At 36.5% G+C, this 18,830-nt stretch overlaps 1 protein-coding gene across 4 annotated transcripts in view; it reads right to left on the minus strand.

Moving 5' to 3' along the window:
* Positions 1-7,338: 7,338 nt before the first annotated feature.
* The window catches only part of YTHDF3 (YTH N6-methyladenosine RNA binding protein F3), a 32,633-nt gene continuing 21,141 nt past the window's right edge, over positions 7,339-18,830 (minus strand). For all 4 annotated transcript variants that reach the window (XM_055126857.1, XM_055126855.1, XM_055126856.1 and 1 more), the window contains one exon: positions 7,339-10,378. In XM_055126857.1, the coding sequence (XP_054982832.1) occupies positions 10,355-10,378 (24 nt within the window). In that variant the 3' untranslated portion in view covers positions 7,339-10,354. The remainder of the gene's footprint in view (positions 10,379-18,830) is intronic.

Raw genomic sequence — 18,830 nt, forward strand, 5'->3', positions numbered from 1 at the left:
CTGCCCAGATTTCCCAGTTTCCAGTACCTAGGCAGTCACACCCAGGGACTGCCCCCACACCCACCCCAGTCCTATAATTCCATCAACGGCCAACATCCAGAGACTTAAAAGCAAGCTCCCGGAACCTTATAGCCTACCTCTTATAGCCTACCTCTACCCTCTGGGAGAACCAGCAGGCTACCGAGTTTCCTGCCCACTGGGAGAGCCTCGCAAACTCCAACTCCCTGTGGCATATTCATATGCCAAAACCAGTAACAATGCTGGGTCTTATTCCCCTGACCCTGAAAGAACCTTCAATGCTGCATCATTGGGAAGGACAAGTAAAGAGAGGCTTCTGAAATCCCAGGGCTAAGACGAATGGAGACATTACTGAGACTGCTCGAGAAATTCGACGATCAACGAGATGATGATGATGATGATGATGATGATGATGATGATGATGATGATGATGATGATGATGATGATGAAATAAGTGATTTATTTTGGAGCCACACCTGATGTGCTCAGGGGCTATTCCTGCCCCTGTGCTCCCAGCAGTGCTCAGAGAGCCAGGTAATATGAATACAAGGATTGATCCTAGGCCTCCTGCAAGCAAAGCATGTGCTCCAGTCCCTATCAACAATATTAACAAATTAGGATAATCATTTGGACAATCATTCAAGAACTGTGCTAAAACAGTGAGTTGTGTTTACAGTGGAACTACTGTGCAATAAGGTGTTTTGTGCAATAAAGTTGTGATTTGTGATTTCAGTTGTGAACAGCGAAAGTTGTGGTTTTGTAATGAGACAGATTTCATCCTGAATTACTTCCTACAAAACTATAAACTGGAAGGGAAGTGTTTCTCTATGTGAATAAGACAGTATTAGTGGCTTTTTAGAAATTAAGTTGTTAGAATGCTGTTTTAATATCTTTTTGAACGACTCACTGGCAAAACACTCGTGCCTTGTAAATGTGAGAATGGGTTTGATGGTCCCATGCTGCTGATACATACTCCACAGCTCTCTCAACTCTGGGGCGCGGGTACTACAACACAGTGGACCTTCTCTGCACGGCAGCCAGATGTGCATGAGCAACCCAGTGAGTACAGCTGAGTGCAGCCCCCAGCAAACAGGGGAATGGACGCATGTGCAGCTCCTAGAAAACAAATACTCCAGTATGTTATTTGTTCCCCACCCCCTCACCCCATCCTCACAAGAGCCAGAAGGGAATGGAACATCTCTCAATCTAGCCGCCTATGAAAATACTGACAAAAATAAGGATATTCTTTCTACATACACATGGTACTGATCACATTTGTTCCTAATGTATCACTTTTCAAGTGTTGTCCAGAAAGCAAGGTTTTCTCTTTTTTTGCAGAAAAATAAAAATAAACCAACAAGTTTATCTGGAAAGACCATGCTCCATGTTTCCAAGATAGGAATTTAATAATAAACTTCCTCTTACTAGGGCATTGTTTTTGCTTATTAAAGGAGAGTATCAGGAGGGAAAAGTTTATATGTGCTCTGAGAAATGAAACAGTGCTTTTCCAAAGAGGAATGGTTTACTCAAGGTAATTCCCAAAATTTAACATTGTTTCAGTGGCTGTGAATTTAAAAATCAAGAAATATTACTGGGTACATTTCCTCTCTTCAATATTTCCATACAGAAAACATTTTGTACAGTTTAGATACTTGATATACATATGCAAATATTAGCACATTACATCCTGTATGTGGTATAAATTTTTTAAATTTACACTTACAAAGATAGCTTATCCATTCACATGTAAACATAGAGCTACATACAGAAAACTGTTAATGCAGAAAAAGTTTTTGGACTTAAAATGTTAACTTAGATTAAAATTGAAAATAAACCATGCAAAATACAAAATGCCCTAGGTCTATTTTCTTCTTTGTGGGGAGGAGGGGTGGAGACTGGGGCCACACTCATTGGTACTCAAACTATTGCTGGCCCTGGTGATACTCAAAGTACCACATGTGTTACCTGGGATCAAAACAGGACTGGCAACATGCCTGGTAAGAATTTCGTGTCCTGTACTCGCTCTTCAGCAAAATAGACACTATTTTAGAATGGGTGAGAAATTCAGGTTTAATTGTTATAACGCACCTCATGGCCCCAAAAAGTACCTCTGGAAGAGATCCCCACAACTGTGTTGCGTAGCCCCAGGCACTAGGTGAGACCCCAAAACAAAAAGGATTCATAAAATGCGAACTTTCAGCAATTTAATTTAAAATACACGTATGTCTTAACCTCCCAATGATTTGATATACATTTGATTTTACTTTGAATAGGAGCCTGCTGATGAGTTCACTGGTGTCTTTCACTTCTCTGAAATGTATGTTGCCTCCAATAATCAAAAATTTCCCAGAATGAGAAATGATATACTTGCAAACAATGTGCAAATTTCTACATTTATGTGATTATCCTGTAAGGTTTTACAGTTTTATGGTCTATACTTAGACGCCTAATAGGTATTTTCAAAGCAGTCAACTTAGTTTTCACAGAAACTTCTCAGTCACATTTTGTTTGCGTGTTTAGATCTCCTAATAAAATATACACGCTCAAGGGAGTCGGGCAGTACAAGTGTACTAGGCCTCTTTCAAGTGCCAGTGCCCAACGCCCATGCCCTCCGAGTGGGGAGACTGGAGAGATAGCACAGGAGGAGGGCACTTGCCCTGCGCAGGCCAGGTGTGATCATTGGCATCCCATATGTATATACTAAAAGAGTAAGTTGATAAAAACACAGGGGAAGAGTACAAGTATGGCCAAACTAGAAAACAGTCCTAAGTTGTAAGTACTAATTGTGGTCTCAGAATCATTACTTTATACAAGAAACTGGAAGTCAGCTAATGCAGCAAGCACAAGCAGAAAACAACAATCAATATATTTATTAGAGATAGTGGCTTTAATAATTAGCATGCAACACTATCATGTGGAAGCTTCAGGTACTTCACATAGTTTTTTAAAATAGACAGTCACTTTTTATTGGGTAAGGGGCTCTCAAGGATACTCAGAAGGTTCTGGGGGCCCTTCCAGCTGGTTACACAAATGCCTCATTTTATGCATGTCAATTATTTCTCCCTTCAATGAAGAGATTATTGATATTACTGATGGCACACGAAGGCAAAAGTCATCAATATCAAGGAGGCAATGCAAAAAAATATCCTTTTGACCTTTTTATCTTTAAACTTAAAAAAAACTTTCATCTGTTGCTTGCTGGATAGATAGTCCAACAGGTAAGGTGCTTGCCTTGCTTGCAGTCAACACTGGTTCAATCGCTGGTTCCCCAAATGGTCATAAGCCCTGCCAGGAGTGATCCCTGAGCCCCGTTTGATATGCCCCCACCCCAAAACCAATGAACAAACAAAAGACATGTAATTTGCCTTTGGTTCCACCACTTCCTCCGATTCAGTAGGATAAACTCATTACACTTTACTTAAAGAAAAGTATGGCTTGTGGTCAGAGCAGTTAAGTACAGCGGGTAGTCTTTGCTTTGCATATGGCTAACCTGTGTTCAGTTCAATGCCAGGCATCCCAAGTGGTTCCCTGAGCACTGCCAGGAGTGATTCCTGAGCATCACTGGGTGTGACCCCAAAACAAAAAGAAAAATTATGGCTCAGGGGCTAGAGAGGGTATAGGAGTTACGGTTCTTGACTTCAAGCAGCTAACCCCAGTTCGATCCCCAAGCACCCTCAGATATGATCCCTGAATAGTCAGAAGTCTTGAATACCACCAAGTGTGGGAGGGAGGAAAGTAGGAGGGAGAAACGGTGGAAGGAAAAGAGGAGGAGTATGGCTATTTGTCACTGAAAACCACTTGAAATCATTTAACTAAGTTTATTTAGGCAGTGAACGTTCTCAGGATCTCAACAATTAGCTGAAAGTAACAAACTTTCTACACCCTCTAAAATGCATCTAATGCCTTTAGACTCCAAAGTCACCGTGCAGTTTTAAAAAAAAATAATAACCTCTATTCCTGGAACATGCAGCCACAAACTCTATTGCCACTGATGTACCAAGAGAAGCACACCATATTTGATGGTGTGTATGGCAGAAGGCAAACTATGTCATGAAGAGTGAAAATACATGATATATAAGCACACAAGGTGTTAGTAATCTCTTATATAAGGGCTTAATGGCTCCATGGTGAAATACAATATTCATATATTTACTCTAAGGAAATTTTTGGGATCATTTTTAGTGAATTATTCATAAAAAGCAATACAAAATAAACTACTTAGATCCTGCTTTGGGGGCAGGGTTTGGAGGTTGGGGTGGAAACATTGAAAATATGGTGGTGGGATTGATGTTGGAATATTAAATGTAACAAATTATTGTGAACAATATAAATTTAGTATAAATATTGTGAACTTTATAAAACTAAAATGAAATTTAAAAAGTGCATCTAATCAGAAGAGCACTCTAAATTTTAGTGATGGTAATGTCTAAATCTCCTAAGGAACAAGAGGATAAAACTAAACATACGAAGATGTGTCACAGGCCAGAACCTGTACTCTGCATTCCATGAACATTGTTGCATTTAGTCATTATAAAATGATTCTATTCTTAGGGCTAGGGAGATAGCTTGGTGGTCAGGGGCACATCACTTCAATTTAGATTTGAGCACCACATGGCACCCTGATCTCTTCCAGAGGGTAGTTCTGGAGGCCTCTGAGCAGCACTGGAGTGCCAAAACCTATTTATGAACGGCAGCCCGGATGGCTGAGTATTGCGAGGAATGGCCCCAGACAATGCTTGGGAAAGCACCCTCAATTTTTCTTTTTTTTTAAAAATAATTTTGGCTTGAAGCTTCTTTAGTAGACCAAGGATTCTAGGACAGGTCTATTGGTCTCTGAAGTTGTTGTTGGCCAAAATATTACGTAGTAGTTCAAGGAATATTTCAAAAGACAAATAGCAAGCTTTTAAAATCACATTTCCTTTTTAAAGAAATACACCAATCTAACCATAATACACTAACTCCTACTTGGATTTTAGAACTTAGTCAAATTTTGAACAACTATCCAGTAAGACCAAGCTATTTAGCCATCATCTTAATTATTGCTCCACCACACACACAAGAATTCTAGAAGTAGGTAAAACTAAACCAAAACTCATCATGAGGGCTGGAGCAATAGCACTGTGGGAGAAGAGGGAGGGAGGGAAAAAAGGAGGAAGGAAAGAAGGAAAAGAGGAAGAAGAAAAATCTATCAAACACAGAAGCCTGCAGGGATAAGGCTGAGCCGTATTTCTTATCACTCTAAATATTCCCTCATTTCTCTCTAAAGATATAAGGAGAATAACTGCCCACTTAAGTGAAAGCTGTAACTTCCTTCTGAAAAGCACAATATGGAAAAATGAGAAGAAAAATATTAACTTTATAATGGAAAATTCTAGCTAACTTCAAGTGTCAAGGTCAACATATGTTGATGGCATGTGTCCTTAATGTGTGATGAAAATGACACTTCACCTATGTTCTTCCTCCCCAAAATTTGTAAAAGCAGTCTAAACCAAAGAAAATCAACATAAATGCAAAAAGGCAACACTCTATAAAATATGACGTACTCAATACTGTCAAGGTTATCATGTTCAGAGAAACCAAGATGATATTAAGACAAGTAAATATCCTTGATAACATCTTGTGTGGAAAAAATAAGCAACACCTGAAATACTACTATACCTGCTACAGATGTAGGATGTACACAATAAGATGTTAGTGAGATAAGCTGGGTGCAAGGTATATGAGAATTCTCATGAGATTTTGAAAGTGAAAAGGATAACGTAACAAAAATAGTTACAGCAGGATAGAAAAAAAATTGGATGTTCCTTTACTTTTTACTAATATTGTCAAAAACATGAAAATTGTCTACTGCTATACTTTAAAATTCATTAAATTGAGGTATCTATACTACATTATCAGAATGAAAGCAGAAAATACAATGAATGAATAAGGATGGCTATACCATACTGGTTTTCTAACTTCAAAAGGAACATTCACCATTTGTTACAATAACTCGTGCCCTACAGTGCTATTTTAATAAGTTACAAAAATTTCAGGAGTGCAAAGAACCTTTGATGTGTGTGCTATTTCAACCATCTGATTTTAAAAGTACACTAATAACTTAAAGTTTTGTTCAGTGTCAAGCTAGAGATCACTGACTAGAAATCTCAGCTTCAATTCCCAGCCCTAAGATCTTTCCCCATACAAAAATCCCATCCTCATTATAGAGATGTACCAGATATATCCAATGTTTTAAAACGATATGGTGGTATTCTTCTAAGAGACAGGATGGTTGGCAGCAAACAATGGGGAACCCAACAGTCTTGCTATCACCTCTGTACTAATGCCTCCTTTAGCATTATTGTTTAATATAAAAAAATTTTTTTGAAGTGCTGAGGATCAAATCCAGAGCCTCACAAATGCAAGACATAGCTCTACTGTTAAGCTACCTTCTGACATCTGACCCTCAAAAAATTCATTTACTCTTAGCCCCAGTGTTGAACAGGTGTATACTCTAATTAGAGTATATATACACAAGTTTATTTTAAAATAAACTGTACCCAAACTGTTACAGACACTAGTGAGATGTTTTTCCACACTATTAAATACTATTAAATACACTTTAAGATTATGAAAGGTATTTTCAAGACTTGATCAGAAACCGTACTTTTAACTGGTCAGCTAACTTTGACCACAGTTAGCACTTTAACTCCTAAAAGAGAACTACTACATCTGGTATAACTGAGATAAGAAATTAGGGTTCTAATTACAACCACACATCTTCAGAAATAAACATGTTGAAATGCAAAGCCTCTCTTTAGGAGATGAATAAAAAGGAAATACTGGGGATATTCTTTTAAACTACCCTGATAGTAGACCAACAGTGTGGGTTTTGGTAACACAAAACTAAGATCTTTAGTCTCAACCATGCAAACAACTACCTTAGATACAGAACCCAGTAACCATCACTGTATCACCCAGTCACTAGCATCTTATGCTCATAAATATATCCACCACAGTGAGTAACACAGACTGTTAGAAAAACATTCCTTAGTAGCAAAAGATGGGAGGATCATGATTATTATTCCTCCCATTATACAAAAATAGGTTCCTTTCTGTTCTAAGAATATATAATTTAATATGCTAATTAGAGGAACCTTTAATCCCCTTGCCCAATTGAAATGGCCAACTAAAACAGTATTTGTACTGACAAAATATGTCGCAGAACTATGTGTTTGTACTTACAAAATATGTCAACTAGGAAATCCACAATACAGAAGACAAAACTTGTTTTCTGACAGGCAATACATATTAATAAAGATAAAATGGAAAAAACACAAATACGAGTGAACAATTTTTATTGAAACCCTCAAAGATTAAAGAGGACCAAATGGTGAGTTTGGGTACCATAACAGAAAATCTCACCTAACTGTACCATCATTCACAGGAATGAACAAACCCAAACACGACAAAATTCAAACTCTCATGTAATTGCTACAAGTGAATGTAAATGAACTAAGCATTTTATCATAACCTTCCTTTAATCATACGAAAAAGGGATTTTACATGGCATAACGAAAGATATGCAAAACTTAATGAAAACACAATTCTCTTAAATTTCTTAAACTTATTTTTATAGGATGCAAAATGCACTTGAAATGATTAAATGATTTTAAGCTGATTTTTTTATTATTGCAAACCGTTTTAACATCAGCTTAACCCACATGCACGGTACTCAAAAAGAACATAGCTTTTGAATTAGAAAATCACATAAGTTAAAATAAGGAATTAAGTACTGAAATTAGAAAAAGTCTGGGGTTTCTTTTGAAAGGAATCTTCAAGTACCAATATGTATATAGAAAGAATACTAATTTTGGTTACATTTTCCCCCTTACTGTTAATTATACAAACTATAATACCATCCAAAATAAAATACCTACATAAGATAACTTTAATAAGAAACATTCAAACCAGATCTTGGAAAAACATTAAAAGATTTACTGGGCCAATAATGTCTTAATTAGTGATTATTCTATATTTGATTACATATCTCCTGCTGTAGAGCCCAAGTTCTCTCCCTTTTGGTCCCTACAGTTAAGAAACATTGTTAGTTGTGCTATTGAGACAACCTGTGATAATTTCACTTAGAGGAAAAACATTTTTCAGTACACTGACAGACCAAGGGAAGAGAAGGCAGGTTCTCTGCAGAAACATTAAATGAGAAAAACAAAACTACTACTTGAAAAAGAAAAAGGTTTTTCTTTTCCAAAGGAATGCTGCACCCATTTCACTTAGTATTGGAAATCCAGGATAAAGGCACTAGGATGTACACCTCACCACAAAGAGCTTCTCAATTACGTTAGACATTTCTAAATTGGCTACTGCAGTCAGTCAGCTTGCTGAGTGTTTCTGTGACATTTCTTACATAGAAACATAATGCAAATTAAATAAAGTTTGAGTCCATTTATAATGTAACTAGTTTTATAAAAATATTCAGAATCGCTAATAAAGCACCAAGAAAAAGAACCTCAGAGAGAGGATCCAGATCCTTTCTGCAAGGTCACCCCTTGACAATTTCTCTAATAGGTCTTCAATCGCAGGGATGTAGAACATAGCTGTGGTGACTATATCCAAATGCCAATTTTCATTATAAATAGTTATAGACGTGTTACAAGATTTCATGGCTTACTCTAAAAAAGGTAAAATAGGTGCAATTTTCCTTTAAGAAAGTTTTTATTTTGAAATATACCATTAATATTCTGATGTTCCCTTCAGTAAACACTGATATAACTACACTGGGACAACCAAAGAACTGTGAAGTAACTGTGGTTATCTACAAATACTGCATTATTTTTCACTTGAATACAGTATTTGCATTTTAAGAAAACATAGTACAAAAAAAAATATAAATGAAAGCCTAAAAGAAATAGCTGTCACTAAATTGCTTGAAGTGATCAAAGACCAAGTAGATGAAAACATTTCTAAACATGATGTAAACATAAATGGAGTAATGCAAAATATCACGGTATTCAAATCTACTATATTGCTATTTTTACCCTTAACATATTTTTCTACATAGTTTTCTCCTTTTGGGACAGTAATATAAGGGGCAGTACATTATCTTCATAACCTTATGCCACCAAATCAGTTAATACAGATGCTCAACACATTTAATTATACAAAATCAATTTGCTTCAAGATACAAAATTAATGTTGATATGTAATTAATGAAAAAAAGTTAAAAAGATAACTATGAATATCCAGATATATGCTGTATTCCCATTTATATAGATCTGATCAATAAAACATCAACACATTCACTTAGATACTGATTTAATCCATGGATCAAGGCCATATTTTCAAAGTATTTTAAGGATGCCAGGACACTGCAAAAGCTGGAGAAAAAAGTTGAGGAACAGTATATGCTTGCTAAACAAGAACTATGTTTATTTAGCTAGTGAATACCTAGAGTTATAAATTTTTACTTCATGATAGCAATCAGGCTCGCAAACACCCAGAAATAGGAATTAAGGGTTTTAAATGTAATTATAAAGGTCATAAAAAGTCTGATTAGACTGAGGTACGTTTACTCAAAATTTGAGATTCATTAAGTGGTAGCAAACAAAATAAATCCTCAGACAAATGCACATTTTCAGTATACATATTATTGGGGAGAGAGGGAGAAGAATGTGCATTAACCGGTGAGATCCACCAAGCTGCATATCAATATTCTGTTACACCAAACAGTTTGAAGACAAGGGAAATGTTCTAATATAATTTCAGATTATGTTTCATTTGGCTAAAATAGAGCTTAAGGTTGCTTTGCCATATTGAAAGTTTACTACAATAATTTTTCACATAAACATTTAGACTTGAACTCCAGGACTAAATATGGCATGATTATTTTGCTTTTAATCTGTCAAATAGCTAAAAATTGACAATTTAAAAACTACAACAAAGAAAAAAGTTGAAGCAGTGTGACAGTTACATCATTGAACCACTTCTAATGGTTAACTGTTAGTATTTAACAAATTCAAAGAGTTAATGAATCCTTGCATTCATTCAGTCTTCTGTGCCTTAGCTAGGATGCATAATTACAAAAGACAGCAGATACTGGCAAAAGCTTCAGGACAGAAAGTGCTTGACGAAGTTACAGTTCTCAAGTGTGTTTGGTGAGAGTATAAGGGCAGATGCGCTGATGAAAACCATTACAAGAAGAGTCAATTCCGTGTTAAAGAGTTCAAAGATGTCACCTTAAGCAGAAAAAAAAGCTTTAATAACGTCTTCTTTGACTTATTAGGCATTTCCAGAGTCTACATCATTAGTGTTGTAATTCTAGCAGGAAATCTTCATACAGTTATTGTTTGTTTCTATTTCTCTCCTGAAAAAAAAAATTAAAAAAAAATTAAAAATACAACAAAGATTTATATCATATGCACATTTAACAAAAAAACTTCCATAAAAATTCTAATTCAAGTACCTTAAAATAATTCACATTGTCTAAACATACTATAGTTAATTACACACACACCAAAAAAATGAAGACTATACAGTAAACTAGAAGTGCTCTGTACAGCCCTATTTTCCCAGAATTTCCGTAAGGCATTACAATAATGCCTTTCAAGTTTTATCAATGAGTTTCTGATCTGGAAAAGGTCTTTGTAGCAGTTCTGAAAACTACTGGCTGAGAAAGGATCAGAATTTAATGCAATAAATCAGATTAAAGTTACCTTACATTAAATTTCAGTGTTAATAAAAGACTGAATCACAAACTTCATATATCTTCACATTCAGCTTAACTTTTCATATCAATACAAATACTTGTTATTAAAATATTAATACGTCAGTTGTACGTGTGTAGTGCTGAGGATCCCACCCCAGGTCTTAAGTCACATTACATTCCTGCTTTTAAGGAATAAATTTTTATTAATTCTAAGAATGCAAAAATTCCTTGAGCAAAAATTAATCTTAGTAATGTCCAGCTTCTTGTTTTTCAGTTTATGCTTGGTCTATAAGAATATGAATCTAGGGTCAGAGTAGAGCACTTGCCTTGCACACAGCAGACCCAGATTCACCCTAGCACTCGAGCCCTGCCCCAGGAGTGATCCCTGATTAAGTCCTGAGAAACCCCAGGTGTGACCCAAAAACAAAAAGCCAAGAGAAATCTGTAAATATCGAACCAAGTACAGTGGCTTAGAACACCTGACTGGAGGGCTGGCGAGAGTATAGCAGGTAAGGCCTGGCTCATGGCCAACCTAGGCTTCACCCCCTATATCCCATATGCCCCTCAGTCCTACAAGGAATGACTCTGATTCCTGGGCAAAGTCAGAAGCACCGAGTGTCCCGCCCCTGTCCCCACACACCAATAAAGCACACCCAGTGGAAGTTATAGTGGATACCCAAAAACAGTAACAAGTCTCACAATGAAGACGTTACTGTGGCCCGCTCGAGCAAATCCATGAACAACAGGATGACAGTGCTACTAGTGCTATGCATATTATTGTTCAAGTTTTAGTTCTTTTAAATCATATGTAACTGGATTTTTTTTTTTTTTACGTGTGGGCTTTCTGCCACCTTGTTTTTACTTAAGATGTACCAAACTCTTCTCCCCACGACTGTTTACTGCATTAAGATGTATTTTTAATTTTCCTCTGTTCCTATCCACTGAGTTAGACTTACATAGATTTGATCTGTGTTTTATTGATTCGGTTAAAGTGCATAGTTGATCACTGTCAAGTGAAATGGCATTTCTAGCTTCTGTTTAAATAACCCAGGATCTTCATTGATATATCTGATCTCTTGTCTAGCTTATCCTTAAGTAGATTTGCAGATTTTTCTGTAGTTTTTTAAGTTCTTCACGGAGGTGATTAATTTCTCAAGTTTTGATCAGCTGTAGGATACAGTAATATGCTATGCAATTTTCTTGTTTTATCTATATCTAAATAAAACCAACAACAAAAGTTCTTACTCAAAACTTCAGTAAGAACAAAACTTACTGCTTAGACTGTCACTAAAGAACTTGAGGCCTTTACAAAATCAGACTGTTGGGATTTTTTTCTGGCGTGGGGTCTCTGTTAACATTTTGGGGATTTTATCATTTGAAATTTGATTACCTGTGTCCTTTAGTTTTAGTTCAATTTTTATTAGTAGCTATGCAGTATCTTTTAATTAATTCTCTGCAGAGTACTGCTACTCAAATTTCAGAAACATTTTTAAAAAGGGACAAAAAACTATCCTTGAGCTTTATTTTATTTAATTTTTCGTGAAGCAAGAAAGTTTTTGCTGAAATTTACATAGAACGATGTGAGGGATGTTACATGTTCGAGCTAGAGGAAACACAGGCTTCTCTAGAGTGGAAGTAGGAGAAGAAACGTTGAGACAAGCTAGTGAGATGTCTATTCGAGGGAGAACAGGGCCTTGAAGAGCAAGACTGCCCTTGGGTTTTAAAAGTTTTTCTAATAATGTCAGAAGTTGGAAAAAGCTTGATCACTTGAAAAGTATACTCATTTTATTTTTATTTCTTTGTACTTTCCTTCTCTCCCATTGTTGATGCTGTAATGGCAAGAGGGTTGCTTGCCTGGCTGTGGTGTTCTGCATACATTTAGCTCTCACGTCGGCTGGGAGCCATACTTCAAGTTATGGTACTTGCACACTTGGCAGTGATGCATGCTTTCTAGGGGTTATTTTTTAGGTATACTTTAGGACAAACAAACAAAAAATCTCCCAAAACTGATTCTGAGAACATAATTCTTACTCTTAATGACAGATAATTCAATAAAGTGATTTGCAGGGGATTCCCTCCTCTCTCCTGTCTGCCTTTTCCACTGATCAAAACAGGCCTCAACTTGGTAGATTCTAAGATTTGAGGACTTTTGAAACTGAAAAGCTTTTAGAAAGATCATAAGATCCTGTAGATAAAACCCAGAATTAAGGAGTTCAGATGAACTACAGGAGATAGTTTACAGACAAATCATGTCTTTTTAATGGAGTTGTAACTGATTAAGCTAGCATTTCCCTACCAGTAAGCTATGAAAGGGAAGAAAACAGAAATTTTTCCAGTGTTCTCAGAGGGCTCAATAGCTAGCCCTTAAAATTACATGTAAATGATGTACTTCCATTTAACTATTAATGGATTTATTTCCATCAATACCCTTCCACTAACAAAACTTGAGTCCAAGCAAGTTACAAAGTGAAAATAATTATCTAAAAGTCCACATCATCAAGAAAAATATTAGGAAGTGCACTCAAATACAATAGAATACTAAAGACAGTGAACATCTGCAAAAAAGGAAGTGAACACTAGCAAACAACTGTGATTCAAACACAACAAAGACAAAAACAAACTCTAATCTTTTTAACAGCTTAGAGATCTGATTTTCAAGTTAGAATTTCCAGTAAATTTAAAAGGAAAATGGGTCACTGCATCAGCTGATGCAAACAATAAAATATAGAATACAACTCAAGTTACAAAACAGAATACAAGATGAAAATTTAAAAAATTAGAGAACTAGAGGGTAGATTCAAGACAAATGATATAGAAGTAGAGACAAGAAATAGGAAGTAACAGCCATAACACACACAACACAATTTCTTTTAATTTTCTTCCTCCAGGATACAGGGTTTTTCCTCTTTACATATGTACCTATGTGGACATATTTACACATTCTAAACATAATGTGATTTGCTAAATGGCTGGACATATGATGTGTTTCTAAGAACAGAGGATGCAAAAGGCTACACTGAACAATGTGTACACTGAACAATCAAGCAGACAGAACCAAGTAATCAATGATGGTATCACCAGTAAGGTTACATATGATGAAATTAGATAGGCTAATTATGTAGTGTTATGCCCAAGATACATCTTATGAAACAACCTGTGCTTTTCAAAAGATGTTTGAAGCCATAAAAGAAAGAAACTTTTACTTATTTTTTTGTTTGTTTTTAGCTTTTTGGGTCACACACCCAGCGATGCTCAGGGGTTATTCCTGGTGCTGCACTCAGGAATTATTCCTGGTGGTGCTCAGGGGACCATACGGGATGCTGGGAATTGAACCCGGGTCAGCTGCGTGCAAGGAAAACACCCTACCTGCTGTGCTATCGCTCCAGCCCAAGAAATAAACTTTTAAAGAGTCATATTGAGAAGACACAAATGAGATGAAAAATGAGAAATCCACAGTAGTAGTGTATCAATGTTAAGGTGTTTTTTCTTTTTAAGGATTCCACATGTGATACCATTTATTTGCTTCTCTTTGTCTTGACTTATTTTACTCAGTGTAACTGCCAAAAAGTTCTGTACATGTGGTCACAAATAGAAAGACTCTATTATTAATTATTCTATTGTCTCTCTATACACAATATTTTTTATCAATTCATGTATCAGAGAATATTTAGGCTGTTTTCCTGTTTACTGTAAAGACTTCAATGAACACAAAGTACATCAGTGTTGATGTCTTAGTTTAAATCTATTTAAATACTATTATGTAGAAATACAGAAACTGTATTATCTTTACAATATTTCTGTAAGTTTAAATTTCAAAATAAAGTTGAACAAGGAAAAACACAACTCCCAAATATCACTTCAGAATTATGAAATACACACAGATATATGTTTCACAGAGCATTACTGGGAGATGCAAGTGCACTCCCAGCAGTGCTCAGGTCTCACATACACATGTGCTCTACCACTAAGCCACATCCTTGGCTCCTGAACTTTGTCTCCTTTGTGCAGATGGGAGTTTTGCTTAATCTGCTCTAGTTAAAACCCACGAAACATCTACTTTAAATTTTAAGAAAAAGGAACAAGGCACATGTTTCAAGTATGTGTACAGATGACCTATAAAAAAACGAAAATATACACCAGGCTCAATTCTTCAGGAAAGTAGTAACATACTAGGAATGAATGAAGTCTGCTAAAGTTCACTGACAGAACAGGAAAAATGTATGCTAGAAAGCAGAACAAGGGCATTACAGATGGATAAAACCTCCAACATGCACAATCTCAGGCCATTCAAGTTCTGCATCTGTTGAACCATACAGGGTGCTGGGGGACTGAACCATATGATCAACAGTCACTAGACTAGAGTTAGTGGCCCTAGCCATTGTACAGCACTCAGGCTCTGAAAAAGCTTCTTACAAACACAGTACCCCAACAAGATAGATCCCTATGTAAGAGCAGAAGACCAAGAAAATTGAAACAAGCCATTATGCACTGTAAAAACCAAAATCAAGAGAAAGAACAATAAACTTTGGAAGCTGCTTTTAGAAGTCAATTTTTAAAAAAATTTTTATTTTACTGATGTGACACTCTGACATTCTTCTCTGAACTCCCATACTTGATCAAACTGAACATATAATAATAAAAAAAACCTACTTTAAAGGGTTGTGTCCAAGCCTGCATTTACAGAGTTATTTCAAGTTTAAGAAAATAATATTTTCTATTAAATATCCACCCAACAAAGTAATTATCCTTGAAGTAGTGAGTATATTAGAAAATGGAACTATGGAGCTCAAAAACAATGAAATGGTGAACAGCTGTCTTATGCTAATTTAGGTGTGGTCCAAATGAGATAAGGAGCAAACCTCTTAAGACTTAAATTTCCGAACAAAAAATGACATATCACATTAAATTAATCCTTTTGATGTAGGATTATTCTGGTTTTATAGTTTTTACTTAATTTCAAGCAACAATATGCATCAAAATTAAATCCATAAGAAAAGAGAAGTATGTTGATCAAAGAAAAATAAATACTGTCTATAGACATGATTGCTAGGTGGAAATTCCTAAAGATTAAATTAAAAATACTAAAACCAGTAAGCGAATTTAATAAGACCACAGGATATCTCTATAAAAACCAGCAGCAACTGATTGGAAAGTAAAACTAACATACAAGGCCACTTACAATTGTTTTTTAAAATGTACTTAGCAATAAATTCAACTAAAGACGCAGATTGTCTTAAAACAATGGAAAGTACAAAATGATACTGTAAGAAACCAATCTTCCCAAGAAGACTGTTCTAAGAGAAAGCTATTAATCTTTAATAGCTTACTGGTGACCTGTAATATCAATCTGGTTTTTCTGTTTGTGTGTTTTGGTTTACGGGTTACACCTAAAGATAGTGCTGTAGGGGATGCTTTGGGGACCATGGAGTGCCTGGGATTCTAGCAAGCAAAATATACACTCTAGCCCTTTGAGCTGTCTCCTCAGTACCTAACATTAATCTGCTGAATAAATAAATAAAAGCACAGGAAAGGGGCTGGAAAGTTCAAAGGGCTTGGAGTGCCCTGCTTTGCATGTAAGTGACCTGGATGTGATTGCCATCAGCATCTCATGGGACCTCAATCATCACTGGAAGTAACATCTCAGCACTGGGAATTCAGGAGTCCTCTCTGAGCACCACATGTTCCCCAAACAAAAATAAACAGCTAAATATGTTGCCACCTTCAGTGAGATCAGTAAATTAGTACATACCCTTCCTCAAACTTTTCCTTCCTATTGCATTTCATAACGTCTTGTTTTGATCATAATTAAAATTTTGATATCCTTCTCCCTTTCTACAAATGGGGAGGGGGGTAGATAGCTTGAATGATCATATAGTTTCTACATAAAGAAGTACAATTAAGAGACTTCTCAAAAACCAACAGAGCTTCTATACAACCCAGAGATTCCATTTCTTGGCATCTAGCCCCCAAACACGAAAGCACTCATTCAAAGAGATACATGCACATCTATATTCACTGCAGCACTTAGTACTATAGCCAACACATACACACAACCCCAATGTCCATCCAAGATACATAATGGATAAAGGAGCCATGGTAGACTACGGCACTTGTCCTGCAACTCAGGACAATCCCTGGCATCACATACCTGAGCACTTACAGGGAGTAAGTTCTGAACATAGCTGGGTGTAGCCCAAGAACAAAGTGGTGGTATATATACATGATGGAACTATACTCAGCTTTAAGAGATGAAATCATGGAGTTTGCTGCAACTTGGATAGAAAAATAAAGTATTATTTCTAAAAGTTTTTTTTTGAATAATATAAAGTCAATTTGCTATGTGCATAAGGGTACAGGATGGGGATGGGAGCAAAAATAAAACTGTTCAGTGGTAGAGGGAAAGTCTGTCACACTGGTGGTGTTGGACCACTAAATGCCTGAATTGACTGTTTAACGAACAACTTTGTAAATCAGTTTTTAATTTTTACAAAAAAAAAAGGGAAGGAGATATTATCTTAAGTGAAATGTCAGACAGAAAGGAACAAATACCAGATTATCTACCAGTAAATAACCCCCTCCACCAAGACAGATGCCAGGTGTAGACCTTGAGCACCCACGAGGCCTTCAAACAAAACCAAAAACAACCAGTGACATTTAAGATTAAGTTTAAATTCTGAGAAATACGATAGTCAATAAAAACCTATCTGATTCAAAATGCATATAAGGTCCCTACTTTATTTGCTCTAATTTAACCAGCACTGTTTATTTTTCTTTAATAAATGGCATGGATTTCACCAGTGGTATAAATTTCACCAATACCTCTCCACCCTAAAACAGGGCTTGACTTTCTGGGGATTGATCCTATTGCCAAAGTAATCAAAACCAACCTAACAAAAAAAAAATCAACAACAAGAAAAGAATCTTTAAGGAAAAAACTGACTCACATTACAAGCAAAAACTGAAAAGCCAGGAGCACAGTGAGAAGAAAAAAAGCTACAGTAACCACAAACCTAAATATGAAATTTTAAACTAAAATTTTTGTGTGGGGAAGAGTGTATACCCAGCTCAGGACATGGGAAAACTTGGGGGACATAAGGATTGAATCCTGGTTGGGCGCATGCAAGGCAAGGAACTTACTACTATACTATCATCTCTCTGACCCTTAAATTATTATGAAAACATACAGGGAGGAGAGAAGAGGGGGAGGCAGCAGAGGGGAAATCTTCCCAGAATAGCCATAGGCTGAGTGGAAAAGTGCATGCCTCACATGTGTGAAGTCTCACATTCTAAAAGGAAGATGTTCAAACAAAAAAAAAAAGGTAGACTTAAAGACAATGATTTTGGGGCTGGAGCGATAGTACAGCAGGTAGGGCATTTGCCTTGCACAAGGCCAACCTGGGTTCGATTCCCAGCATCCAAATGGTACCCTAAGCACCGCCAGAAATTCCTGAATGCAAAGCCAGGAGTAACCCCTGAGCACCGCCGGGTATGACCCAAAATGGATTAAAAAAAAAAAAATGAAATTTTTGGTGTAAGCCTTCTATAAATCACAGTCATCCCGTTGCTCATCGATTTGCTCAAGCAGGCACCAATAATGTTTCATTGTGAGACTTACTGTTACTGTTTTTGGCATATCGAATACATCACGGGTAGCTTGCCAGGCTCTGCCGTGCAGATGCGATACTCTCGGTAGCTTGCCGGACTCTCCGAGAGGGATGGAGGAATCGAACATGGGTCGGCTTCGTGTAAGGCGAATACCCTACCACTGTGCTATCGCTCCAGCCCCTTCTTCTACAAATATTATTTTAAAATGTATTGGTGACTCCAGTTGATCATGGCATAATCTCAAGGTGGAGAAACAAAAAAGGGTCTATTGCAGATCACCTATTGAACACAGTAGTTATGTGCGACTATCTTCATAGAAAACATACTATGTTGGGGCCAGACATACAGTATAGTCGGTAGAGTGACTGCCTTTCACGCAGCTGACCCAGGTTCCATGTCCAATAACATGGTCCTCCTGAGCCCTGGTAGGAGTGACTCAAACCACCAAGAGCCATAACATATGGACCTTATATGACTATATTGTAATACATTTGGGTGGGTATAT

This window comes from Sorex araneus, chromosome 2 (genome assembly GCF_027595985.1).
Source record: "Sorex araneus isolate mSorAra2 chromosome 2, mSorAra2.pri, whole genome shotgun sequence".
In the NCBI taxonomy this organism is placed as follows: Eukaryota; Metazoa; Chordata; class Mammalia; order Eulipotyphla; family Soricidae; genus Sorex; species Sorex araneus.